The 27999-nt window shown below is 50.1% G+C and overlaps 2 protein-coding genes across 6 annotated transcripts in view; one reads left to right on the forward strand and one right to left on the reverse strand.

Moving 5' to 3' along the window:
* LOC128835423 (acetyl-coenzyme A synthetase 2-like, mitochondrial) lies at positions 1–19922 on the forward strand. 3 transcript variants are annotated; one of them, XM_054024895.1, is made up of 14 exons: positions 4–569; positions 3202–3298; positions 3527–3726; positions 4987–5162; positions 7055–7207; positions 12270–12417; positions 13078–13215; positions 13466–13558; positions 14019–14131; positions 14788–14914; positions 15639–15766; positions 17164–17227; positions 17827–17948; positions 18102–19922. In XM_054024895.1, the coding sequence occupies exons 1-14, from the start codon at positions 257–259 to the stop codon at positions 18276–18278; spliced, it is 2049 nt and encodes a 682-aa protein (XP_053880870.1). In that variant the 5' UTR covers positions 4–256; the 3' UTR covers positions 18279–19922. The 3 variants fall into 3 exon arrangements, 2 of the variants coding, with proteins under 2 accessions (XP_053880870.1, XP_053880871.1); XR_008444651.1 differs by lacking the exon at positions 18102–19922 and having other exon boundaries at positions 1–569; positions 17075–17227; positions 17827–17862; XM_054024896.1 differs by lacking the exon at positions 13078–13215.
* Positions 18379–27999, reverse strand: part of ABCD4 (ATP binding cassette subfamily D member 4) — a 27445-nt gene continuing 17824 nt past the window's right edge. For all 3 annotated transcript variants that reach the window (XM_054024898.1, XM_054024897.1, XM_054024899.1), the window contains 6 exons: positions 27723–27759; positions 25414–25463; positions 24918–24970; positions 24342–24418; positions 20281–20396; positions 18379–20028 (listed from right to left, as the gene is read on the reverse strand). In XM_054024898.1, the coding sequence (XP_053880873.1) occupies positions 19933–20028; positions 20281–20396; positions 24342–24418; positions 24918–24970; positions 25414–25463; positions 27723–27759 (429 nt within the window). In that variant the 3' untranslated portion in view covers positions 18379–19932. The remainder of the gene's footprint in view (positions 20029–20280; positions 20397–24341; positions 24419–24917; positions 24971–25413; positions 25464–27722; positions 27760–27999) is intronic.

Genomic DNA, 27999 nt, shown 5'->3' on the forward strand with positions numbered 1-27999 from the left:
CCATCTGGAACAGGCGAGAGAGAGCGTGTCAGGAAGAGACTGGGCACCTCATGAGCTCTCTGCTGAGTGCGAATTTATAATCTAATGAACAGAGAGAGACCCAGCTAACACCCCACTCCTTCCGGCTCAAGGCCATAGCTCCAGGGCAGAGTGAAAGCACTTAACCTGGAGTTTGTATCTAAAGAAGAAGAGCACAATTCTGAAGTCCATTTCCTGCTTGTTGCAGAGTTGGGGATCTCTCTTGCAACCCTGGATCATGGCCTGGCTGCTTCCCAGGGCTTGCTGCCTAAAAGTCTTCTGTCAGTCCTCTAGAGGACCCTTTTCTTCTGGAATAGCTAGAGCTTGGAGCGGTGGGCCCCTGACTGCATATATGCCGGAAGCTGTAGCGTTCGCTGGATCAAGGGACCACCCAGGACTGTACAAGGTGTCAGTGGAGCAGGTAGATGAATTCTGGGGAGCTCTAGGGAGAAGCCGACTCATGTGGATTAATCCTTTTCACTCTGTCAAAGACTGTAATCTACAGCAGGGCTGGGTGTCCTGGTTCCTGGGAGGACAACTGAATGTAGCAGGTAAGAAGGAAGCCAGACCCCCCAACTCCCGTTTGCTGGCCTCTTGGGGAACCTATCTGGTCCCAGCATCTTCAGGATGGATCCTTTTCAGTCTCATGAATCTGTTCCTGGGAATGCACACACTGTTAACTCCTTCTATTAGCCGGTGGCTACTGGGGAAGTTCTATGGCAGCAAGAATTAGCTTTCTGTTTTTAGACACTTTCTTGGAAGTGCATCGATCTGTTTTTCCCCTGCATGTGGAAATCCTAAACTGAGAGGAATAGTCTGAGGAACAGGCACCAAAGAGGGAGGAGGGAAAGGGAAGAAAGTGTGTCAGAGAGCGAGGGTGTGAGTGTGAGACAGCACCTGCCTCTGACCCCCACTTTCCCTGGCGTGTTTGTTCCCAGTCTTATTCTCCTCACACCCAAGTCCAGGGGTGCCCAACGGTGCCACTCAATCCAACACTTTCACGAAAACTAGGGAGGTAGAGCTGAGCAGCACATTCTGGTAAAAGGATTCAAATGAGGGATGGTCTCTCAGATCCAGGCACAAGTTCAGCCAGAGGATTCCTGCCAGGAACGGTCCAATCGGCTGTGTGTGGTAGGTGTGTAGGAATGTGATTGGTTGTAGGGGAGTGAGTGTGTCTCATTAGCATGTGTGAATACAGCTGAACCACCATGTGCTGTGAGCCTAGCTGCTCTCACAAGCTGTGGGGAAATAGAACTGGGGGGCCTTCTTTCTAATAGCCAGAGCTTTGAATTTGTGGGCCCCGAAATAAACCCTCCAACAGAGATCTGTTATGCTATCTGCCCTTACACAGAGTAGTGCAGGCCTTAGCCTGAGCAAGACTAAACAGCACGGTTCTCTGCCAAACTCAGTCAAGGGTAATGACCGGGAGGGGGAGGAGAGGGAGAAAAACACAGAACAATGCTAAAAGCTACAGCAAGAAACTGCTTTAGTAACATAATAATCGTAAGTTTATGAAACCACTAGAAAAATAGAATATCCGCTTACATTAAGAAATTGCTTTTGCAAAGAGTTAATCATCCTTGCTGTTGCAGCTATTTGCAACATTTTCCAATTCCAGCTATCTGCAAATTAACCAATCATAGATCTTCTTTAGGCGTCCCATGGTAACTTCTCCCTTAACCCTTCACCGAAACCCCCCGGAAAATAACATGTGCCTTGCCGAGAAATGTACCCAAGCTGGTGCCAAGTATCACCCCTGGAGAAAACCGCCAAGCGCCCCTCTACCCAAATAAACACCCACTTCTCGGAAAATAATGAGGAAGGTACTGGGAGAGGGGGAGACTGACCCCAACCCCAGTTTCTTAACTCATGACTGACCCCAACCCCAGTTTCTTAACTCATGACCCCAGTTTCTTAACTCATGATGTATTGTTTGTACTTTGCTTGCGGTTTAATGAAATAAAAACCCGCCTGCGAGCAGTGCTCGGTGTGTCAGTTTTCGAACTGCACCCCAAACGCGTTTGGTATGTATTGCAATAAAGGCCTCAGGCTCTGAGTCTGTGAACTAAAATCAGTGCGTGGGTGATTCTTTCCACGACAAAGCTAAGTGTCATTGGGCCTGGTCAGTACCCTTTTGTGGGAGTCCTCAAAGGTGCACCCATGTGCTGCTGGGGTCATCAAACAGAAGTTAGTGCGTGTCCCTTATCAACGAGTGCCTCTTCACAGTGCTAGATAGCAGCACTGCCAACCCCAACCACTCAAAAATCATGACTCAGGCCCCCCAAAACCATGAGATTTCAAAAATAAGAAGTTTTGATTCTTTTTTTATTTGCCTTCTGGTTTTTGAGCCTTTAGGGATGACATTTTCAAGCTTTTATCTGGAACCACAAGGGAGAGAAATTAATTTTTTTTAAATGAAAGCTGAAAGTCTCACATAATCACAACTCCAGGAACTGGAGCTCTACAACAAACAACATATGCAATGAGACTCCCAATAAAACTACAAGTGTTGGCAACACGGGTGCTGTCAGAGGAGCCCACTTTGGGATAAGTTTTAAAACCAAGGTCTTGACCGCTTGTGGTCATTAAACATTCTGGGAACTCTAAGTACTCCCAGAGTTCTGGCCCTATTCCATCTCCGGTGATTGCATTCTGCTTCCCTACATTCTCTCTGCAGTGCTCCTCACTTCCTGTCCTAAACTGCCTTCTGGAGTGCTGCTGTCACTGTTTAATAGCTGCCCCATTCCACTAAAGAGGCAGCTGCATTTCAGTGGGAGGTGAAGTGTTCTCTGTGGATTGCTTATCTGCCACACAGGGTTGCTGAGAAATGACTGAGTTAATATTCATGAGGCACTCAGAGAGCCGCCAAGGACAAGTGCAGAGGGCTGTTATGGTTACTCAGGGTGTTTGGGGGAAGTTTCTGGTTGGGAATGTGCAGATTGCAAGTAAGGATGAAGAGGATGGTCATGGGTGTGGTGGGTAGGAAGGTGTGGGAGTTGGATTGGGGTGGTGCTTCTGACCTGATGGTTGGTGCTAGCAATGATGTGGTTTAATGGGTTGAATAACAGTCAAACTTACAATGCAGCCACCCTGATTGGTATTCAGAAAATGGAGTCACTAGCACTGGCTTTACTAGAATTGAAAATAGCTGAGCCTGTAATGACAGTCAATCTTCTCTTTCAGTGAATTGTCTGGATCGACATGTCCACACAGCGCCAAACAAAGTGGCCCTGATCTGGGAGAAAGATGAGCCTGGGAAAGAAGTCCGGGTTACATACAGGTCAGTACTTACCTCTGTACTTACCCCATCAAGGGGCCCTGAGCTGGAGGAATTGAGCACAGAGGGCTGGTATGGTTACTTATCTGATTAAGGAACCAGAGTCTTTCATCTCCAGCTCTGCGGGGCTACCAGAAGGAAAGGGAAGGGAAGCTAGCCCCATCTGTTCCCAGTTCAGAGAGACTTCTGGGATGGGAGAGCTTCTAATTACAAGCTGGTTTCTTTGGACAGAGAACTGCTTGAGTTGACCTGCCGTCTGGGAAACACCTTGAAACGACAGGGAGTGAAAAGAGGTGACCGAGTCATCATCTACATGCCCCCATGCCCTCTGGCTGTGGCAAGCATGTTAGCCTGTGCCCGGATAGGAGCCGTACACACTGTGGTATTTGCCGGATTCAGCTCCGAGGCTCTAGCTGACAGGATCCGGGATGGTAAGCGCCTTCTTCAAACGGATAGGTGCACAAATTGTCCCTTCATCCTGTCCCCTTGGAGAACAATACCCCTGTCAGCTTCAGTGACCAGTGGTGCTGAGGGTGTGTGGATTGTGCCCAAAGCTTCCTGGCAAACTCCTCCTGTCCTGGCATTCTTACTCCTCCAGCCATGGAGGCAAGAGTGGCCTAAGGGAGCGGAGGAAATATGTGGGCCCGGGATCACATGCTCAAGCCACCCAAGATCATCGCCACAACTCCCCACAAGCTGTAGCTACAGACAAGCCCTGCCCTGAGAGACGGTTTGGAAAATAAAACCTGCAGCCAGGAAGTCAACGGAGGGAGATGAAACAGTTTGCACAGGGATCACTCATTCCCACGGGCGGCCTGGAAGGAAGAGGCTTAAGATGCAGCAGGGGAAGTTCAGGTTCAATATTCAGAAACGCTCTCTAACCCTAAGCAGAGCTCAACAGTGGCACATGCTGCAAGGGGACAGTGCTGGAATGCTCCTCATCAGCGGAGCTCTTTAAGGAGAAACATCCTCTGCCCTGTCAGGGATGATTAAGGAATCCTACCGTGATGATGCACGGCAGGGAGGAGAGGACTAAATATCCCAGTAGAGGGCCTGCCCTGATCCAAGGCTATTCACTAGGTCTCACTAAAAGCCTCTTCCAGTCCAGTGGATGCTGTGCCCGGCTTCATCAAATTCAGCATTTTAAAAATAAACTCCTAGAGCAGCAGGGTCTGTCAGGCCATCCCCTCTTGGCCTGGGGGCTTGAGTTCTCTGCCTCATCAGGTGGTGGAATCTCCTTCCTTAGAGGTTTTTAAGGTCAGGCTTGACAAAGCCCTGGCTGGGATGATTTAGTTGGGAATTGGTCCTGCTTTGAGCAGGGGGTTGGACTAGATGACCTCCTGAGGTCCCTTCCAACCCTGATATTCTATGAATCAGAGGGAGCAAGGGCCTGGAGTGCTGCCTCTCATCAGGTTGTATGTGATTTAATGGGACACATGAATGGGAAAGAAAGAGTTTAAAACTGCTGCTCTTATTTTAAAGAGAGGCCATGAAAACTGGAGATGGGAGGGGGAAAGAGAGAGAAAAGGCATGCGGGGCAGGGCAGGGTTAGATGTGTGTGTGGAGCTGGAGTTGTGGGGGCTAGACATCATGGTGATAATGATGGAGGGCGAGAGGGCAGGGGAGCAGCTGGGCTGAGGTAAAGGGCTGATCATGCTGCTGTTTGTTTTCTTCTCTTTTGCCCTCTTCAGCGCAGTCAGAGACAGTGATCACTGTGAACCAGGCGCTGAGGGGGGGCAAGGTTATTGAGCTGAAGCAGACAGTGGACCAGGCCATGCGTGCGTGCCCGCTGGTGAAGCGAGTTCTGGTTTCCATGAGGACTGAGCAGAAGGTTCCCATGTCAGAACTGGATGTGCCGTTGGAGGAGGTGAGATGCCATATGGAGCTACCACCAACTTCCCCCCAGGCTAGGGCATCTGCTCTAGTGAATCAGGAGAAGTGGTGGGGGTGGGTTTCCAGCCCAGCCCAAAGGACCGTGTTTGCACTTAGATGCACTGGGGCCATTGTTCTGGGGTAACAGTGTCATGGTCCGAAGCTTATTGCCCAGGCCAGGAACCTTCCCAACAACAGTTTCCCTGCTCTCCAGAATGAATGAATGAGTTAAAGTGGGGAGCTCTTTGAGACGCATGTTCTCTGTGTAACACCAGGGGCTGGCAGTACTAACCAGAGCCTGCAATAGTGTGGGCAAGACCTTGAAAACTATCTGCCCATGTGCCTCAGACCTGGCCTATAGCACTCCCTGCTATTCCAGCCCTGGGCTCCCCACACATCTTTGTCTATGCACCTCATTCCTGGCTTGCAGTACCCCTGCTGTTCCAGCCTGGGTGGGGCCCACAGCCACATTTACTGACTGCAGTCAGTGCTATACAAGGCATAGACAGTGACGTGGACTGTCTCTCTTGGTGTTTACACTCTTAGTTAAGCACAACGCATCCAATGCTGGCCAGACCTCAGGGTAGTGGCACTTACTCTTTCTGAAGAAGTATGTTGTCGTTAGCTCCTGCATTCAAAACAACTGCCTCCTCCATGTTTTGTTCAGAGTGGAGCTCACTGTCTGTGCTCAACAAATAACATAATTAACTTGAGAAGGCTTCTCAGAAGAATTCTGTTATGGTCAGAAAAGTGACAGTGAACAAATGGCCTCTTTCTACTCAGCAGATCTGCTCCCTGGCTGGGTTCAGCATTAGAGCTGCTGGCTCAGTGATTACAGCCTTTTACTCCTGCTGGCTCCACAGAACCTACACAGCCCTGGGAGAGGGAGCTGGAGTCTATTCTGGACAGCGCATCAGCAGAATGTTTAAGTGCGCCCCAACTGCAGAATTGTTATTACTGGTGGTGATGCCTGAGCCAGCAAGAGCCAGCTTGACCCTCAGAACCCAGGGGGAGTTTGTGGTGCCAGCATGTGGAAGAGAACCCCTCCGTTTACTTGAACACAGCACACTTGATCTGGCAACAGTGAAAAACTGGTGCCATTTTGATAGTCACTTTTCAGCGTAGTTCTGCATTTTAAGGAGCCAGCTGAATGAAGAGGGGGTGAGCGTTTGGGAGCGGGAGGGTATTCAAAGCTTAAGGGCAGCATAGAAGATGCAAAGACTAGGAGGGTAAGGAAATAGAGGAGCATAGGAGGAAATGAGAGCAAAGATACTGTTGGGGCAGCGTTCTGTAGGGCCTGGGGGGGGGGGGGGAGGAGAAGAAACTTAAACCAGATGTGGAAGGTGAAAGTAAGACACTGAAGGGCTCTGAAGAAAGGTGGGCGGCATGGCCAGTGGCAGCACCCATTCTGGTATGTACTGGAGAGGATCAGGCAGGGAAGCAGGGAAGCCAGAGAGGCAGAGGCTGCGGCAATGAAGATGAGAATTGACCAAGGCAAGATGAGAATTGACCAATTGGACAAGATGTTAGCCATAGGGAAGGAGAGGAAGGATGGACTTGATAAATGTAGGCAGGAAGAAGCAACAGGATTAAAGAGCCTGAATGTGGGGAGAGGGGTTAGGATCTGAATTGCTAGAGGGCTGGCCTGGCCTCCACAATGCTATCCCCCTGCCAGGCAGCGTTGGCCCATCACCGGGCAGCAGAGGAATAAGCCACAGTGGGATTCATTTCTCTGACGTATATAATGCTTTCCATTCAGCTCTTCTGGGCTTAGTAAATGACTAATGAAATGTGAAGTCAGAGCAAGTGTGGAGAGAGTAGAGGGAAATCTGGGGGCTGTGAGGAGATCCTGGAGCTGAGTGAGAACCTCTCTGCTTTGTGTCATAGGAAATGATGAAAGAAGATGTATGCTGTGAGCCTGCTGTCATGGAGAGTGAAGACTTGCTGTTCCTTCTCTACACATCAGGCAGTACTGGCAAACCCAAGGGGCTGGTCCACTCCCAGGCAGGATACTTGCTCTATACTGCCATCACACACAAGGTAACGAGGCCTAGACACAGACACCAGGGATGTCGGGTCAAGGCATACAGGCAGAACTACCAAGCTATGATGACAAGACCACGTCTCTGCTGCTTGAGCTAAAGCACAATCTGGGAGCTGCTAATGTAATTAGGGATCCAGCTGCTGGAAGTAAAGATGGTTACTAGGAGTGCAGCAGGACTGAGTCCAGGCAACAGGGGCACCAGTGCATGTTCTAGAGCAGGTCAATTATTCGTTACTTATAGTAGCGCCCAGAGGCCCCAAGTAGACCTGGGTGTCCTGTTGTGCTGGGCACTGCTCCAGCACTCGGGAAGAGATGGTCTATGCCCCAAAGAGCTGCCAAGATGACAAGTGAGGTAGAAAGAGGGGGAGGAGCAGCAAACACCAGCAAGACACAGGTTTTATGGCACCTTAGAGACTAACACATTTATTAGAGCATAAGCTTTCGTGGGCTACAGCCCACTTCATCGGATGCTCTAATAAATGTGTTAGTCTCTAAGGTGCCACAAGTACTCCTGTTCTTTTTGCAGATACAGACTAACACGGCTGCTACTCTGAAACAGGTTTTATATTTACAGTCATTTATGTCTAAACAGTTGTTTTTTCCTTTTTCTGTCCTCGCCACTGAGCCAATCAGTTCAGGGAGGGCGTTCCACCCGCAGAGAAAAGCATTGCTCAGACACCCAGCCAATTCATTCCAGTGGATGGAGAGAGAGAAATGGCTAGTATCTTACAGAAATAACCTAGCCTTTTCCTTCTCTGCATAAGTTCTGTTGCAGTTATGCCAGCAATTTGCTTACAGGCCTGCAGTGGGGAATACAGGACATACTTACAGAAAGAGAGAGAGAGAGATCTCCAAGACCCCTCTCCCCTGTGGTCTGAGATTCAACTAAACCCAAGCATACGTGAGAGTGAAAGCTCTGCTCCTGAAGAGAGCCCCTAGAGCACTAAAGAGAGGGGTCCATACTTCAATGGAGCAGAGGTAGCTTTGGGAAGAGGAAGCCCCTAAAACAGACAGCAATCTCCCAGATTTTATTCCAGTTACTAGGGTGCCATAGGCAAGCCCTCTGAAGGTAAACCTACACTTGAGGGGAAAAAACCTCACGGCAGCGAGCCTCAGAGCCCAGGTGTACAGACTCAAGCTCGCGCTACGCCATGCCACAAAACTAGCTGTGTAGACATCCCCACTTAGGCTGGAGCTCAGGCTCTGACACCCACCCTCTTCCCCGGGCTTCAGAGCCCGAGCATGAATGTCTACATGGCTATTTCTAGTGCTGTAGCATGAGCACTGTGCACCCGTTGACCTAGGTGCTGAGACTCACTGCCACCGGGAGGTTGTTTTTTGCCGTGTAGCTATGAGAGAGAGCTGGAGACAGAGCTGCTGGGAACTCACGTGCTAAGCCACACTCGTGTTCCTGAGACAGCACAGTACTGGGCTGCAGAACAGTCCCCCAAGGGAAGTGGGGAAAAGCCCATTGCTTGAGACAGTTCCCCAAGCAAACTGCTTCCAAGTGTAACCCACACACCTCCTCTGTGTGGGGTTCTGTCCCATCTAGTGGCACCAAGACCACTTAGAGAGAGAGTGATTTATGAGTCTGCTCTACAGCCTTGGCTAACAGCCAGTTGGCTTTTAGCTCATGAAGTAGACGCTCACGCACTAAGCTCCAGAGGTCCCAGGTCCTATCCTGCCTGCTGACCACCAGGGCCTGTTGATGTTACACAAGAGCCACCCTTCTGGCTTCTCATGAGACAATTCCCTTTCTAAACAGCTCAGTGTGGGCTCCTTAGCCATGGGCAAGCTCCCCCTAAACCTGATCCAGGGATCTTCATACCTCCACCCAGGCCCTCTTACCAGAGGGCTCCAGTCCTGGCCTTGGTGCATCTAGTGTTCATGTGAGGCCAGATCTGGTGACTTAGGTCTGAAATGCCCTGTGTGCCAGGGATGGGGACGTGTGGAAATCCGGGAGCCAGTGATTTGACACAGAACAAAGCAACGTGCTTAACCCTCCCTAGACCCCTGGCTTGGCACAGTTGTGCTGCTGGCCACTGCACGCTGTGTAGCTATTGCTTGGCAATACTGGGGCAGCTCATGAGAACAGAAAGCTGAAAGCAGGGGATGTTGTCCCAGGACAGGAATGTGGGAAGCAGGCAGCACTATCCAATTCCAACACACGGCCACTTTAGCTCCAGCTGCTCTGGAAAACATGACCAGAGCTGGAATGAATTCCTGCTTGTTTTCCCCAGCTGGGTTCAGCAAGCTGCTGCTGCTGCTTGAATACTCTGTTACTTTAAACAGAGACTATCACAGAGGATAGCGAGTTTCCATTACAAACACACCAGAGCCTTCCTCACCCCTGGAAACCTCAGCTGTCACCCTCCTGTCAGGGGGCCCACTTTGCGGGGAGCTGCTCGAGCATTGCCACAGCAAATCTAATGGCAGCTACAGGATGTTAGTAAGGGACAAGAGGCTTTTAAAGTATTGTAGGAAATGGCAGATCTCAGAACAACGGCCAAGAAACAAAGGGCTCCAAGAGACATTATACTAGGAAACTTGCTTGGTGTTAAACAGACGGGAAATGGAGTGAGAGGAGCCAGGCCCAAGTAAAATAGAGGTTTCACTCTCAGGGCCAGCCCTGCTATCCAGACTAACATGGATACAGACTAACACGGCTGCTACTCTGAACCCTGTTACTCTAGGACATTCTGTCCCACCCCCTACTCCAGCATGACATCCAAGGAAATGGGAGGGTGTGGAAAATAGCAGTCTGAACTCCAGGTCCCTGTGATGGTGCAGAGCCAGGCTTACCTTGCGGAGTGGGACCAGGGGCGGCTTCAGGCACCAGCGCAGCAAACGCGTGCCTGGGACGGCAAGCTGCGGGGGGCGGCCTGCCAGTCGCTGTGAGGGTGGCAGTCAGGCGGTCTTCGGCAGCGTGCCTGCGGGAGGTCCACCGGTCCCGCGGTTTCGGTGGCAATTCGACGGCGGGTACGCCGAAGCCGCGGGACCGGCAGATCACCTGCAGAAACACCACCGAATCCACATGACCGCGGACCGCCCGCAAGCATGCCACCAAAGGTCGCCTGACTGCCGTGCTTGGGGCAGCAAAAAACAGAGCCGCCCCTGAGTGGGACAGAGGGGTGTCCGCCTGCTAACCCTGCAGAGCCAATGCCACAAGAAGAGAGAGGCTGGAATCTATTCTGGCTTGCAGAGCAGCAGCACAACTATTTGTCTTTATTAGACAGTGTTGTAAGGTGGAAGGAACCCAGTCCTGCTCACGGGGGACTTTGAGGGCTGGCAATCACAAAGAGACTTTTTTCTTTTACTGGCAAATTGAGCAAACTGGATCTGGAGTCAGCGAGAAAGAGGAGCATGAAACCCCATAGTGGTCTTTTTAGAGCGTGACCATTCAAAGAGTAGAACTGCTCTTGCGGGGGAGTTGGGGGGGGGGGGGGGAGACTTCACAAACTGATTACACTTGGTAGCCAATAATTTCCTTATCTCCGTTTTAGATTAGTTGCTTTTCACTTTCATTGAGTGAGTGTCTTCTTGATCTTCTGAGAAGGGGGAACACAGGCACCCGCTCTACCGTCCCTAGACCAATTAGTATTTTAATACACCATTGTCACATCCCCTCTGACTCATCTCCTCTTTGAACTAAATAGTCTTGCCTCTTAGGGAAGTCTCCTAGGCCTCTGTTCATTTCTGTTTCTACTGTACCTGTCTGTGGAGTGATGAGCAACGCTGAACACTACTCCAGCTATGAACTTACTGTTGATTTGTCTAATGGCAGTATCACACGGCCAGTTCAGTTCATTATACAGCCTAACAATTAGTTTGCACAGGAGCAGCTCTTTTCCATGAGTGGGCCCAGTCAATTTAGAATCCAGCAATGTGAAGGAGTGGTCCAAATGGTTCATTCCAACAAGCATGCCCTTGCACTTGCCAACAGTGAATTTCATCTGACATCATGTTGCCAAGTCTACCTGTGAAAGGTCCTTCTGAAGTTCCTGACAGTCCTCAAGTGTTGACTCCAATAATAATGGGAACTGGCTTGTCTGAATTTGCATCAAGACCCTGGCTCCTTTCCTCAGCACAGGACTGAAGCTGCTTTTGTTATTTATTTCTTTTTCAGCAGGGCCCTAACCAGGACTACGGCGCCATTGTGCTGGGTACTGCACAAATGCAGAATAGGCCAGTCCCTGTTTAAGGGCTAAACAAGGACAAGCTGTGACAGATGGGTGTAGCAGAGAGGGTGGGAAGCAGTGACTTACAACAATTTGGGTGTCATGGTGGATAATCAGCTGAACAGGAGTTCCCAGTGTGATACTACGGCCAAAAGAACTAATGGCATCCTGGGATAAACAAGGGAATCTCAAGTAGGAGTAGAGAGGTTATTTTACCTCGGTATTTGGCACTGGTGCAACTGCTGCTGGAATAGTGTGTCCAGTTCTGGGGTCCACAATTCAAGAAGGATGTTGATACATTGGAGAAGGTTTGAGAAGAGCCACGAGAATGATTAAAGAATTAGAAAACATGCCTTATAGTGATAGACTCAAGGAGTTCAATCTACTTAGATTGAAGAGAAGGTTAAGGGGTGAGTTGATGACAGTCAGTAAGTACTCACACGGGGAACAAATATTTGATAATGGGCTCTTCAGTCTAGCAGAGAAAAGTATAACGTGATCCAACGACTAGAAGTTGAAGCTAGACAAATTCAGACTGGAAATAAGGTGTACATTTTTAACAGTAATTAAGCATTGGAACAATTTGCCAAGCCTGTGGTGGATTCCCCATCAAAGGCAATGTTTGGGATCTTTTTTCTAAAAAACCTGCTCTAGGAATTGTTTGGGGGAAGTTCTATAGCCCTGTGTTACACAGGAGGGCAGGTGAGGTGATCACAATGGCTCCTTCTGGCCTTGGCATCTATGAAGGGGAAGACGAGGCTGGCAGAGACAGGAGACTTTAGTTACAGATCTCTCCCACACAAGAGCTGCTCTGGCAACCTCTGTGGTAGGAGGGGCCCTGTCCAGGCTACAGCTCTTGCTCTCTTCTTTTTTTGCACAGTATGTGTTTGATTACCACGATGGGGACATCTTTGGATGCATGGCAGACATCGGTTGGATCACAGGGCACAGTTATGTGGTGTATGGCCCTCTGTGCAACGGAGGTACCACTGTCCTTTTTGAGAGCACTCCAGTGTACCCCAATCCTGGTGAGTAATGAGGAGGTTCAGAAGAGCCCCAGGTGCAGGGAAGGGCAGCAGGAAGAGGTTGTGGGGCTGAGGGAAGGATCCTTCTTCAAAAACACTCAGCAGCCATTCTGCCAGAACTGTAAGAAGCTATTATAAATGCATGAATGTAACCCTGCTCTGAAATCTCTGGCAAGCAGGGAAGTGACCCTGGCCGCTCCATGCAGAAGAGAGAGAGCCCTGAAATTAATTCCCATCTCAGCCCACGTACCAAAAACTCCTGACATCATAGCATGAGTTGAGTCCATGTGTGAAGCTGAAGAACACATTGAATTCCTCTCGTATCCCAGGGGAGGTGGTAGGGAACCATCTTATTCATGGGTGGAGCAGTAAGGAGAAGAGCAAATCCCTCCTTCTCTGGAGTAGTCTCTTGTTTATGCCATGTGTGGCAGGGTCTTGAGGGGAATGCTAGCTGTGCCCTTCCCTGCCGCAGAGAGAGCTGTGGAGATGGTTATCAGGAAGGGCTCTCAAGAAAGGAAAGAGTCATTGCTCCTCCTGGGTTTACCCTGAGCTAAGTTGGCCTGGCTGAGAGGGCCATGGCACTGCTACAACAGGGGTATGAAAGCAAGGAAAGTATTGGGATGAGCCAATCCTAGAGGTAACTGGCCCAGTTTCCCATTCCAGGGCGTTACTGGGAAACAGTGGAGAGGTTACGAATTAATCAGTTCTATGGAGCACCCACAGCAATTCGCTTGCTGCTGAGATATGGGGACGAGTGGGTAAAGAAATACGACAGATCTTCCCTCAAGACCCTTGGATCAGGTTGGTACTAGGTGATGGTTCGGGGCTGACCAGACTACCACTCTCAGACTCAGTTAAGTAGTGGGCTGGATTAGAGGTATGTGTTGGGTCAGTACTTTGCAGTAAGAGAGAATACACCACCAAGGAGAAGGCCTATTCGTTGGCCCAGGTCCATGATCTTGATAAAGCCAGTACGTTGGAGGAAAAGGGAAGGAGAGAATTTTTTCTGAATTGTCCCTTAAACATAATTCATCTCTCTTTCCCCTTACAGTGGGAGAACCCATCAACACAGAAGCATGGGAGTGGTACTTCAACGTGGTTGGCGATGCACGGTGCCCAGTAGTTGACACATGGTGGCAAACTGGTAAGAAGCAAAGGTGCCATTACAGGCACCTACGCAGTTGTAATACCCATCTGGGATTGTTCAGCTGGGGGTAATTATTATTTAGACATCACCATAGATGTGCATGGCACATTACAGCCAAGTGCCCAGCACAGAGAGCCTCTTGGCCCCACCACAGGACAGACAAATAAATGATAGGATTTAAAATTAGCCTGGAGAATAGACGGTAGGGACCAATCCAGCGCTGGACTAGATGAGCAAGACTTTCCATCTCTAATTAACAATCTTTTCCAGCCACCTCCAGACAGCAGAGAGCCTTGCCTACAGCAACCCCTACATGGGCACAGAAGCAGCTGAATCCCCTCACCACCACACGGCCATTAACCATGCAAGGCTTAGGGGGAAGGTGGATTTCTTAGCAGTGTTCCATGGCTTTCGCTTTGACCTAATTTCATGGGTGTCACCATTACATTTACCTCAGAAACAGGAGGCATCTGTATCTCTCCCCGTCCATCCAGCCCCGGAGATGAGATTCTTCCAGGCATGGCCATGAGACCATTCTTTGGGATCAGCCCTGCCCTCCTGGATGAAAAGGTAACTTACAACCATCAGTCCAGAGGTTCTCTTAGCCAATGTTCCCATACTGTCCCCTCCAGCAGGCAGAAGCTGGAAGTAGAGGACTTGTAAACTGGACCCTGTCTCCCCTCCCCGCCCACCCCAGGTCATGTCCCACACCCTACAGATCCTCCTATTTTGGGCAACTGCAGCAAGGGAGCTGGTAGCAACCCCTTGCCATCTCAGCCTGTGTTCCTGCACCATTTTCTATAGTGCCCTGTCCTGGGAGGAGCTCGGACACATGCCTCAGAAATGCTACAAAGGTATTTTCTGGATCAGTGGGTTCCAGCTTCTCAGTAACTGAATGGATGCCATGCTAGACTCACAGCCATAGCTGTAGCTATATGCCACTGCCCAGGGAGCCTGGAACACACCAGGGGAAGCAGATCTGGACAAGGGCACAGAACAGGCTGGGCCTGGGTGAGAACTGGCTTCTGTCAGAACCAGGTGTCAAGCAGCAGAGTGGGCTGTTCATCACCGCCCTGCAGGTGGTGTGAACTAGATCCTCCCGCACTGCTCTCCATGTCTCTCCCAGTCAGAAGGTTGTGGTGGGGTGTGGCAGGTAAAACTAGACCCAGGACCAAGCATGGAGGTTACCCTCAGCCCCAGTCATGACAAAGTGTATTATTTTCCAGGGAAACATCCTAACACAGAACAATGTCTCTGGAGCCCTCTGCATCTCTCAGGCCTGGCCAGGAATGGCACGGACCATTTACAATGACCACAAGAGATTTCTGGAAACCTACTTGATGCCTTACCCAGGTAGGATTTGCAGGGAAGGACAGAGGAAGATGTACAGTTGATCATGGATTGGAGACTAGAGCCACATGAATAAGGGGTTTTATGGTGAATGCACTAGACTGGCACATGAGAGATCTGGGTTAAATTCCTGGCTCCAACAGACTAACTGCAACGCTTTGGATAAGTCACATAGTCTCTCTTTGTCTCAGTTCCCCATCTGTAAAATGGAGGTGGCTCTTCCTTTCTTCCACCCTTCATCTGTCTCATCTATTTTGAAAATAAGCTCTTTGGCACAGGGACAGCTCCTTACTATGTATACATAGCACCTATCACAAAGGGGCCGTGATCTCAGTGGGGACCACCAATTGCATCTGTAATACAAATAATGTCAGCTCCTGTAGAAATGAGAGAAGGGAAGAGAAGTGTCCAGACCATGGAGGGCTGCACTGTGACACCGGTCCCAGGCTTGTGGGAATGGGGCTGGTCCAGCAATGGAGCATGCACCCCAGAATTAAGGGTGGTAACAGGGAATGCCCCTGAGCTGTAGAGCTGGGAGAATTCAGGAGGTTGACTGGGGGTAGGGAAGTCCCTTTGCCGTGAGTTTAGGAGGGGGCACAGTATATAGGGGGGATAGAGTTGATGTGGGGAGGGGTGTACCTAAGCCATGGAGGTAATGGGACAGGGGAAGAGGGTGCAGCTAGCATTGGCTAGCTGTGAGAGACTCTCATGGTTCTGATCATCACAGGATTTTTCTTCACGGGAGATGGAGCTTATCGTACCAGCCAAGGATATTACCAGCTGACAGGACGTCTGGATGATGTCATCAATGTTAGCGGGCACAGGCTAGGCACTGCAGAGCTGGAAGATACTGTGGTAAGAGGCTTGGGCAGAAGGAAGTGGTAAACACCTGACCCCTAGCTTATAAGCAAGTACGAAGAGCTGAGGTGGGGAGAGCCTCTTCAGGGAGCAGAGTAGGGGCACCGGGGCTTCCAAGTAAAGAAACCATGAAACACTGAGTGAACATAGCACCTTGCTGTCAAGCCTGAGTTCTCTGCTCCAGCAGGAGGCCTTGTAGGGAATGGGGCAGGAGTTCTACCTGGAGCAGGTAGGGGGGAAGGGGCAGTTCTCTCATGTCTACTACTCCCACTCTGATTTCCAACCAACTCTAGAGCTGCCCAGCTGGGATAGTGATGATAACATGCAGCCATGATTTCTGAAGTCTCACTAGGACTCTTCCCATCACAAGTTCTATCAAGCTAGCTACAGCTATGAGTATGTTGCAGCTGCCCTGCTGCTTTATTGGGTAGGGGGCAACCCCTTCCCTCTGCAAACACTTCAGGCCTTCTTACCTTTCTGTCAAAGGGACCAGCACATGGGTGCATTAGGCTAAGTTCCACTTTCCTCAGCAATATCAGACTAGATGGCAAAGTATTTAGCTCCAGTACCACAACTAAGCTGTTCTAACAGCACAGGCCCCAGCTCTATCCTTGCATGCAAGGGAGGGATAAAGGTTTATTTGGCGCTCAGGCTATAACTAGGTGAATCAGAAAAGATTCAGAGCATCCTGCAAATTTAGGGGATCATCTAAACCAGGGGTAGGCAACCTATGGTACGCGTGCCAAAGGCAGCACGCGAGCTGATTTTCAGTGGCACTCAAACTGCCCGGGTCCTGGCAGCTCTGCATTTTAATTTAATTTTAAATGAAACTTCTTAAACATTTTAAAAACCTTATTTACTTTACATACAACAATAGTTTAGTTATATATTATAGACTTTTAGAAAGAGGCCTTCTAAAAACATCAACATGTATTACTGGCACCTTAAATTAGAGTGAATAAATGAAGACTTGGCACACCACTTCTGAAAGGTTGCCAACCCCGATCTAAACCTTAGAGGCCCCCATTATGAGATTGGAGTCTCTCCATGCTCTTTGGAGCAAATACATCCCTGGGTTTGTAAGCAGGGACTACCCAGTGAGATCTTGTGAACAGGTTACTGGGTCCTGCTGCAGCAGGAGTGGGAGGAGCAGAATGGGTAGTTGCCACTCACAGAGGTAAGCCCAGAGCTGGAAGAGGAAGCAGGGGTGTCAGGCCTCTTCCCTACACACTACTGTGTGGCAGGTAAGTAGGAAGAGGGCATGGAGGCCACCTTGGGAGCTCCCCATCTCTCTCTGCCTTACAGCTGGCTGCACCATGCTAGTGTGTGGCAGGACAGGCTCCAGCCAGCCTGCCAGGACTGCTGAAGTGAAATGCAGACCTGTTTTGTTCCAGAATCAGCACAGAGCGGTGGCAGAGTCAGCCGTGATCGGATTCCCTCACGAGATCAAAGGAGAAGGTGAGGGGCTCTGATTCCTGCTACTGCAATCTCTGTAATGGGCTTCACAGCTGCTAGGGCTAGTGGTGGGAGGAGGAGCCATTCTCAGGGTGACTGCATACCTGACTTGTATGGGGGAGTGGGGACACAGGGACCACACTCAGCATCTGTCTGGTATTTCTAATACTCACTCCTGCCATACACACAGTAAGCTTTGTGGGGCACAACCGAAAGTGGGGTGGGAGTCACCGCAAGAGCCACATGGCTTTGGGCTGGAAGGGGGTAAGTCTTGGGTAGCCTTACACTGCAGGGGTTTGCAGCTTCAGGCAACACAGGACTCCCTCCAGCACATCTTCAGGAGGGAGGTCCCAGAACCTCATTGGAGGAGAGGAACCGTAGCCCTGTAGAGGAAGAGTCTCAGCTTTGGTGAGATCACTTCAGTCCAAAGGTTTGGACAAGGGAGGTGTGTGTGATCCAAGATTCACTTAGGTCACAGACACACCATCTCAGCCTCATACTTCAGGCTGCATCTCAGCCAGCTGCAGAGTGCTTAGCCCTGCACAGGACATCTCCCTGAACCATGGCTTGGTGCACAGATGAGTAACTCCATCTTTTCCCAGGAGCATATGTGTTCATTGTGCTGAAGAAGGGGACTGATGTCTCTCAGGAGAGGCTGAGCAATGAACTTAAGGAGCTAGTCTCAAAGAAGATTGCAAAATATGCAAGCCCTGAATATGTTCAGGTAATAGCCCGCAGGCCTGTTCCTGCCCACACTGCACCTTGTATGCCCTCAACCCTGTCCCAACAGCATGGCGGAAGCCCCTTCCCCACTGCTCCCAGCCCCAGATGATACAGCTTAGGGCTGCAGCCCTTACTCTGCTCCTTTCTGCTGCAGGTCACAAAGCGGCTACCCAAGACCCGTTCAGGTAAGATTATGCGCCGTGTCCTGAAGAAGATTGTAGAGGACAAAACAGATGAGCTTGGGGACCTGACCACCTTAGATGACCACGAGGCCGTGGAGGAGATCATTGAGGGGCACAAGCGCCTCCTGCAGGAGGAGCAGGGCCAGTAACCTGAGTGCAGTCAGACTCTCTGCTCCCCTTTTCTTCACCCCCCACCCCCATCTAATTTGGGACCTAGCCTAGAAAAAGCCAATCAACAGGCACCAGTAATTCAGTTGAGATCAGACCTTTATTTTTCACACCAGCACTGAAGACCTTGGACCTCCAAAGCAGACCGCTCCTCTGAGAAGTGACCGTGTCTGGGGGCAGTAAGAGTGAGGGTGAAGCAGGCAGAGGGGGTGAGGAAGCGGAAGGTAAAAGGCCCTAGTGAAAAGCCACCATACCCCCCTCCTCACATCTGGATAATGAGGAAGGAGGCAGAGAGTGGAGGTTGGCTAATCCCAAATTGGAGGCCTCTCTTCAGGATGGCTCCCAGCTCCAGCATGTCCATGTAGAACACTAGGCGCCCACATTTTTCCTGCAGCTGCTCCAAACCCACTGCCACAGCACTGTGTCTGTGTGGGGGAGCAGTGTCCATGCAGGACAGGGTCAGCTTTAGGGAAAATGGCACCCTGGCTGAATCTGTATTTTGGCACCCTTTGAGTTTGAGAACAGTAGCATGGGGCGCAGGGATCAGGTGCCTGCCAGGCTGCATAGGGAGAAGTTTGAGCCCAGGGTCTCCCTTCACCATACACCCCGATCACCTAGCAGGAGGAGAGTGGTGCACAGCTACTGCCTGTGCCCACAGGAAGGTGGGGACCCAGGGGCTGCCCACTGGCTCTGCAGGGGTGAGCCCTGCTGCCTGCACCTCCCAGAAAGGCTGTCAGCTCGGGGCAGCACTGCCCACACCCGCCCGGCTGGCCAGTGGCTCCAGCCCAGCTTCCACTCACCTGTGCTCTGGTAGCCCAGACCCACTAGCTTGTGGCACTCAGACGTCGCGGCCTCCCCTACCCCAATACCCTAGGCAGTTGCCCACTTAGCCCACCTGTAAGGCCAGCCCTAGTGCAGGATGACAGGAGGAGGCAGCTGCTGTCTGGCACCAGCTCAGGCTGCTTGATGAATGCTGCCACACATACCCCATGCTAACAGGCCCTGGATTTTAATGCAAAATGCTTCTAGTGAGGTTCAGCCTGGGTAAAATGACAAACTCCATGGACTAATCTACCATGTGCTGAGCAAGGCCCTGAACTGAATGAAGAGACATGGGCCCTGTCCATCCCAGCAGATCCCAGCCTCACGTTCAGATGATAGTGATCCCTGTGGAGACCATGGTCCTTTCTGAGCTAGCATCACACTGCAGTCAAGTGCAGGCACCACTGGCCCTGCCTTTGCACAGCACCAGATGATGCCTTCTCCTGGCACCCAGGAGTTCCCCCCCTCCATCCAAAGTTATCCCCCCCTCTCAAAAGAAGCAAGAAAATGGGGCTCCTTCTGCTCCCCCCATCACGATAGGCAGGAAGAGGGGATCAGATGCCAGGGGAATGGTTTGGGGAGAAGCCCCCTCTGGGGGGATGGAAACCTCCACTCTCAGCAGCACCCAACAACAAACAGTTTGGACAACAGGCAGAAAGGAAAGAGCCCTGGTTCCTTCAGTAAAATCCAGAAACCATCACACTCCTCCCTGAATACTGATTGGCTCCTGGTGGCTCTGCAGTTCCACATCTACTAATCAGGTGTTTCTGCAGCTCCTGGGTAATAAACCAGTCTCAAGCCTCGGTACTTTTTTCAGCATCCCTCACTGGCTGGGAGCCGCCTCGCTCTCTCGGTTCTTGTTAGTTCCCATCTTCCTCTTCCGGAGAGTTTCAAAATCCAAGTGTGAAACTGCAATTCAGCAACACACAACTGAGTGCCTTGGCTTCAAAGGGGGATCCGCTTCCTCCCCAGGAGCTGGCCCATGTACACCCCACCATCCCTCTCTCTCCCTGCCCAACTCCACACCATCCACCCACTGACAACATATGCCTCTGCCATTCATCCACCTGCCCTTCCCTGCCCTGTTCAGTCCCAAATGCAGTCCAGGAGCTAGCAGGCCCCCCGTGCTGATGGAAATAGGTCTGCCGCTCTCCGTCTCACCTTTTCCAGGCTGGTGCGATGTCCCACACTGACTAGCGTCATCCCCAGCTGAGCGCAAGTGCGGTATAGCTCATTCTCCACCTCCTCTGTCAGAGCACTGGTGGCTTCATCCAACACTGAGAGCAAAGCAGAAAGCCTCATCAACATGGCATCATCCAAAGACTGCAACCAGTCAGGCTAGCTAGCCAGCCCAGCCAATCCCTGCTCTCTAGCCTGCTTTTCCTTATAGGTGTGGATTCTGGACTGAGCAGCTGTTGAGACCCTTGCTCACATGCTGCATGGAGCTGTCAAAACTGAAACCTCCATGGAGGGACTCTTAGGCAAACTACAAAAGGTACCAGAGAAGCAGGGCAGGGACCTTTGTGCACCGCCGGTCCCAGCTCCCAAAGCTACTGTCTGCTGAAGGGGAAACCTGGTCTTCCCAACAGGACTCCTACTCCAGCCAAAAGAATGAAGCTTGCATCATGTACCCCCTCCAGCACAGTCAGATGCCAGTGAGTATTACCGGGGTTTGTCTTTCCCTAAGAAACCTTCAAACACTTTATAATCTGGGGAAGTCTCCCCTGTGAGAAACCTCCAGGGCTGGAGACATTGGGGAAGTTAGAACCCCAGCCCCATTCACTCCACAAGCTGGACCTCAGTTCTGTGGCAATGTTTCTGAATTCAGCTACACGCTGGTGGGGCAGACTGGAAATTCTGCAGCCATTTCACTGAAATTAAAAATGAAGAGGTTTAATGACTACTACATTCTTGGAGCCCCTGGGGTATTTTACAGACTCCACAATTTTCAGTTTTCAACATGCCAAAGATTTTTGTACTGGTGGCCGGGGCTGTGAGGAAACAAGCTGCAGGTGTTGGTGGCAGGGGATTGTGCTGGAAGCATTTCCACTCGCAATTCACTCTAGCAGAAACATCCAGATCAACAATCAACAAGGCTGCCAGGTACATTTGGATCTTTAGGTTTCAGAATCAACATCCCAAGGTGATGAATGGGACAGATCATAGAAATGCAGGGCTCAAGTCGTCAATTAGTCCAGCTCCCTGCACTGAAGCAGGACCAAGTCAACCTAGATCACCCAGACAGGTGTTTGTCTAATCTCTTTTTAAAAACCTCCAGTGACGGGGATTCCACAACGTCCCTTGGTAACTTGTTCCAGGGCTTAACGAGCCTTATACTTAGTTTTTCCTGATATCAACATGAATCTCCCTTGCTACAGGTTAAGCCCATTACTTCTTGTCCTTCCTTCAATGGACATGGAGAAAATGATCACTATCCTCTCAATAAAAGCCCTTAACATATTGGAAGATTTATCAGGTTCCCTCCTTCACTCTTTTTTCCTCAAGACTAAGTTTTTTTTAACCTTTCCGCGTAAGCCAGGTTGTCTAAACTGTTTATCGTTTTTGTTGCTCTCCTCTGGACGCTCTCCAATTTGTCCACATTTTTCTTAAAGTGTTGTGCCGAGAACTGGTCGCAATACTCCAGCTGAGGCTGCACCAGTACAGAGTAAGGTAGAAAAATTACCTCCCATGGCTTAGATCTGACACTCCGGTTAATACACCCAGAATGGAATTTGCCTTTTCTCAAATGCACCGCACTGTTGGTTCATATTCAATTTATGATCTACTACAGGCCCCAGATCCTTTGCTGCTGCTGAGCCAGTTATTCTCCATTTTGTAGCTGTGCACTTGATTTTCCCCTCCTAAGCACAATACTCCCTCTCAGAGCGACCGTTTCAGGCTGCCTGCTGATACGCAGACAACACCGCACTGGTTCTGAGCATGTCATGTTTACCTTCACAACCATTAGAGCGCGAAACAAACAAAAGTTTAGATTCCAGAGCACAATTCCACACCAAAAGGTAGGTTGTGTGGCACTGCTGAACACCAGGGCCCCCGTTATAACAGCCGAGGAAGAGGAGCCTCCATGAGCTCAACCTTCGAAAAGTAACTTCTGATGTTTTTCTATGAAATGTTGCACTAAGTGGGGTTACAAGCTTCCCCGGTGGAGCTTTCAGGGAGCCTTGCTCAATACTCACCCCCACGTAGGAAATTCCCTAGTAAACAAGCTGGATAAAAAAAAACTGAGCTAAGGATGAGATCATTTTTCCCCACTCGGCATCTCTTCCCCCTCCCCCACTTAATACCACTCAATCCCTACGCCCGACTTCCCCTTGGAATATAGATACACTCCCCCTGCCAAAACACTACATGCTCATCACCAAAAGTTACTGTAAATAATTAATGCACAAGCTTCTCCCTGGAGGGGAAGTGATCTAGTGGCGAGCGCAGTCACAACCTTCTCCCCAACAACTATCTCGCTGTGGGCCAGAGGACCTGATGGAGGCAAAAAAGCTCAATACTGTAACTCAGCTCTATCACTTTGTCCACGGTACACAATGAACAAAAAATTCACTCAAGTTACCTCCTATACTACACACAGACACATACAAATCTGCACTGAAAGTACATTATTAAGATTGCAAAGTCAAGCTCTCAAAAGTCAGGAAATGGCAGTATTAAGGTTGCCCGTGTAATCAGCACTAGAGGGGGATGTGAAACGCTTTACCAGTGGATTTCACAGATCTTTGCTGACACCAGAGCAATGGGTTCCACTGCAGGTTCTGGAAGGAACACGCTCTAGAGGGCACAGCCTCTTCTGCCATTCCCCCACTAAGATTTGATCCCTTCTGCCTTGTCCCCTCCAACCTGTCCCATTCCTGTCTCTTACCCACCCCGGGCTCCTCATCCCACTGAGAGCACAGGAGAGACAGGCTCCCTGCTCTCAGTTCTACTGCCCAGTTCTCACACAGCAGCAATTGTAGGGAAAGTCCGACTCAGCCCTAGGCTACAGCATATCCAATACAGATCAACTCTTCTGCCAAGCTAGCTCTGAAGCTCTAGCAAGTCTTTAATGAGCAGGTGCAAGTTGCAATTTTTTGGAAGGCTTATAACTTGACTAAATTTGGGCAGATTTTCCTGGAGGATGGCAAAAGGCACATCCCTGACCCAAAGGCCATCTCCCTGCCAAACTTCAAGGCCTTGCTCCAAAGTATGGCCCTGGAGGCCAGGGCAGCTGGACCGTGAAATCCCATTCCCAGAAGTGCCTGGAAAGCATGCCAGAGACTGTGGCTGGAGCCTACTGAGACTCAGGAGAGCTTATAAGTACACAGATCCAGCACATGGGTCCAGACACAGCAGCCTTGTGAGCATCCAGAAGGGGAAGCCCAGCCAGGCCTCTGACACTGAGCAGACACCCAGCATAGAAGATTTCAGCCTAAATAGTTAATGTTTGGCAAAAATTATAAACAACTGAAAACAGGGTCTTGTAATGGCGAGTATCAGGCAATCTTAATAACAGATGATACAATCCGCCCCTGTAATAGGGAGAAGCTCACTACAACCTGTGTAGAAGCTCCAGGGAAATAGTGTTTTCAATCCATCCTTCATGAGACACCGTCCCATGGCAATTCACTCTCTCCCTTTGTCACTTTGCCCACAAACAGCCTGGTGTCTTTTCCTGTTCTGCCTTTGAGCCATGAACATGCTCAATGGCCCTGTGCACCATATAGTCTCAGTCGCCTTCAAAACGCCTCTTCCTCACACATGTCTTCCCATCAGCCTTCCTGTCCTTTGCAGTCCCCCTCCACCCATGGCACTGATCACAGATTTTAATATATTAAGGTTGTGGGAAAGAATTTGAGACGACAACACAGGAGAGCATCTCTTGTGCTCTGTTTCAGTGGGAGCCCTGGTTCTCCCTCACCTTTGTTCATCCTCTTTTGCACAGTTTAGTCTAACAGTCAAAAGCTCCCTAGGGCAGATATTTGCCACTTCTTTGGTCCAGCAGGCACCCTGAACTATGGGACTGTATAAATATGTTCACTGGGACAGATGCACATTTCATCTGGCAGCTGGCGGGTACACACAGGAAGTCATGACTGATGGCAAAGAGACCCAGACGGTTCCTGGCAAAGGAAAGGGGGTTTTCTAAACAATCTCTCTGCTGGTTTACCCCTCCAGCTGCACAAATACCCGCTCTTCTCCAGCCTGCCGTCACTCACCTGCATATCTGGGTTGGAGGTAGAAGAGCCTTGCAAATGAGAGTCTCTGCATCTCCCCTGGGGACAGGATGTCATACCTGCAGCAGAGACAAGAATCAGAACGAGGAGTAATTAGCACCAACTTGCCGATGAACCGAACCCTCTGGCAATCAGTAACACTAGAGAACCATGTGAGCCATCTTCACTGTCTGCATCACAGAGCAGTCTCCTGCCGAGGCACTCAGACCACCCCTCCACCCCCGCCACGTTCACAGGGAGCCAACTCCTTTCTAAGCCCAGCACCCAGAGCTGTCAGATTCAGAGCTTAGGGGTGGCTCTGCAGCCCCAGGGATCTCAGATTGCCTTGGGAGCAGATGTGCCTATGTGGGACTATCAGACTCAGACGCTAGGGGCAGGAACCGACTCTCAATGCTAAAATGACATCTGTTCCCAAATACCATTCCCTTACCCCATGCGGCTGGATGCAGAGGATATTCCCCTCAGAAGTCAGGTCAGCTCTGTGTGACTGCTCCACACTCACTTCCACTAACCAGGAGATCTACACAAACCCAGCCTCAGACACTGCACCAGCCTTACCAGTTCCAATCCACCTGCTGGTCCAGACCCCCTGTGCGCGCCAACAAATCAGACTGCAAATGACACAGGAAAGAGACTAATGAAAATCTGAGCACGTCCCCAGCTCTGACCAACAGCCTCCCATGGCAGATACAGCCTGAATAGAACCACTCCCTTTGTCCCCAGTGCTGTCCTCAATAATCCCTTTCCATCCTTCTCCCAAAGTCACCTCCCCCACAAATGTGCCTCCTGATTTCACCTTCCCATGACAATCCTTCTCCCAACCCGGTGTCACTCCTGCCCTTGGGACGTTCCCACCTCCTCACCGGTGTCGCACCTTCCAAGGCAATACTCCGCCTCTGTTGAGCCTAGTGGGAGGGTTCTGTCCAGGTTATAGAGAACACCCTGCACATGACATTCAGCACTGTGCTGCCCTGCCAGGAGAGGTAGGACAGCCCAGTGCCTCCAGTGATAGCACAGGCCAGTTATGCTGTTGTCAGCTCCCTTAGCAACTCACCAGCCCAGCTAGCTCCAGGAATTGCAGGATCCTCTCATCATCTGCAGACCCTAGAACACAAAGAGCATCATCAACATGTCCAGGACAACAACACCGCTAGGGCAACACCTTCGTGGGATCACCAAAGATTGGCCAACAGGGGCCCAAATCTCCCACTGCTTCCCATGAGTGTTTCTGGTGGCTTGTTTATTTTTTAATAAAGTCATTTAAAGTCTAACTTTTGACTGTCTGAACCACTGAAGAGCTGCAGGTTTCACACTCCAACCTTCGGCCCAAGGCTAATCCTCAAGCAGCTCCTACAGGCGCACCACATGCAGGGGAGGTTAAACACCAACATCCAGGAGCAGCACCATGAACAGAACAGACTTGCCACTCTAGGCAGAGGTTTCAGAACTGTATCTAGAGCCTAGGTCAGTGGAGAACAAGGGAGGAGAAACAGCCCGAACACAGAGACCAAGGGTTCAGTAGTTCTGACGGTGCCCAACTGCCACAGAAACGTGCCTTAAGCAAGACTGCCTCAAAGCTCTAACCCTCATATTGCAAGCCGGGAAATCCCAGGGGTCAGAACACAGGCACCAGCAAATGGGGAGTTCTGGGAGGGGAACAAGAAGTTCCAACAAATGAAGGGACTATATCAGAGCTAAAACAAGCCAGTCAGTTGGAATCTAAAATGGACATGTGAGCTGATGTGGAAGCTGAGCAGAAGAGCCATGTACCTACCAAGTGCCTCTCTGAAGTGAAGTTAGCTTTTGCCACCTTGACATTAGGCAACTACAATGCACTCTACATGTGGCTATGCCTCCAGCCTATCTGGAAGCAGAATGGAGTTGCCAGCTTATTGGGCATTACTTCACTCAGACAACATTACACTGGAGCTCTGCAGTCTGCACTGGCTTCCAGTCAGACTTGATAGAGTCCTACAAGGCTTGACTCCTGGCGACATCGGTCACAGGGGTGTGCTTTGGGGAGGGGAAGGGGGGGGAAGAGATACCACCCACAGCAGGGCTGACTCTGGAACACACTTCCTATGGGTCTGACAGAACCAGGATTCATTTGCCTTCAGGACATAATGCAAAGTCCAGCTATTTTCTCAGGTTCTTTGTGAGGGGTTAAGTTTATTTAGAATAGGCTCCCTAGGCAGGCTCTATACTCTGTGGAGCAGTCATAAAACACAATAAAAGTTACAAGAAATGACTGTCCAACCCACCATGGTATAGCAATAAATACCCGCCATCCAACAGGAGGATAACACAACAAATCCAGGAGCAGGAACGTCCAGTCATGGGCTGTCAAGTAGCCCTGTGGTCTGGGTAAACTTTGGATGGGTACTCTGCGGAGCACTTTTTTTTAAGCTTTGTGTGTGTGTGTGTGTGTGTATGTGTGTGTATAAATTTTAAACACAAACACACACACACTCTAGATCTGCTGGGAAAGGTGCTTTCAAAAATCTAACGAAATATCTATTATTTACCATGACAATAAGACAATTTGGTTCTGAAGGGGGCTGGTGATGAAATATGTTGGGTAACATTACAAAGAACAAAGGAGTGTTGTGGGCAACTACTACAGCACTGAGAAAGAGAAAATCCACAGCACCCCGAGTACTTGAATCAACTGATCCTATTCTCATGGGGACATCCCACTCCTAAGATACCCTTCATGGACCTACTTCTTACTGATCAGAAGGTGCAGACTCAGTGTTTGACTAATCCAGAATCTGGGGGAATTGAGAAGTGTAGTAAGGGTGATTTGAGTACTTCCCCCACTCCACACACATGTATGGAAATCAGCAGGGAATCCTAGAAGATTCCATACATAAGTAGCAATGAACAATGATTCCAGGGTTATGAGTTCAATCCTTGAGGGGGCCACTTAGGGATCTGAGGCAAAATCAGTACTTGGTCCTGCTAGTGAAGGCAGGGGGCTGGACTTGATGACCTTCCAAGGTCCCTTCCAGTTCTAGGAGATAGAATAAATTAATGGAGATATCCTATTTAAATTTAAATAAAATTTAAATTTAAGGATGCCGAGCACAAGGGACAAAAAACGGCCAACGTGGCTTCACAAAGGGCTGTTCACAAGAGCGAATCCTCCTCCCGGAAGTGTATGGAGAGCATGGAGCTGAACTACAGACACAGATAAGGCTTTCAAGGAAACGCTAAGGGCAGCAAAAGCAGAATGAGTTAGTGCTGCTGATGTACGGACCGGCAGGGAGGTGGCTGGGCTGGAAAAAAAATGTGCCAGTGGGGTGTACAGGACAGGTGCAGCCAGTGATCATTTAGTAGCTGCTTCAATTAATTTCCACTCACCTGAAACTGGATAAATCTTCTTCAGAGGATAAATCACCTGGTTGAACAAACCAAACACAGACCCATGTCAGAGGAAGCTGGACATGGAGTTCATCACAGCCACACGCTGTGCCCAGAACTCAGACACGAGGAGATGAGCTATCACCAGTCCTCTCTCCTATGAGCCTTTATGCAGCCCACAGTTTCCTAGCACTGGGGTTGCTTGTCCCGTCTCATCTGCTCTGAGTGCAACTAGGGACTTGGACTGTCACGCTTTGTGCGGCCGGCCTGTGGGAGC

The sequence above is a fragment of the Malaclemys terrapin genome, chromosome 4 (assembly GCF_027887155.1).
Source record: "Malaclemys terrapin pileata isolate rMalTer1 chromosome 4, rMalTer1.hap1, whole genome shotgun sequence".
Taxonomy (NCBI): Eukaryota; Metazoa; Chordata; order Testudines; family Emydidae; genus Malaclemys; species Malaclemys terrapin.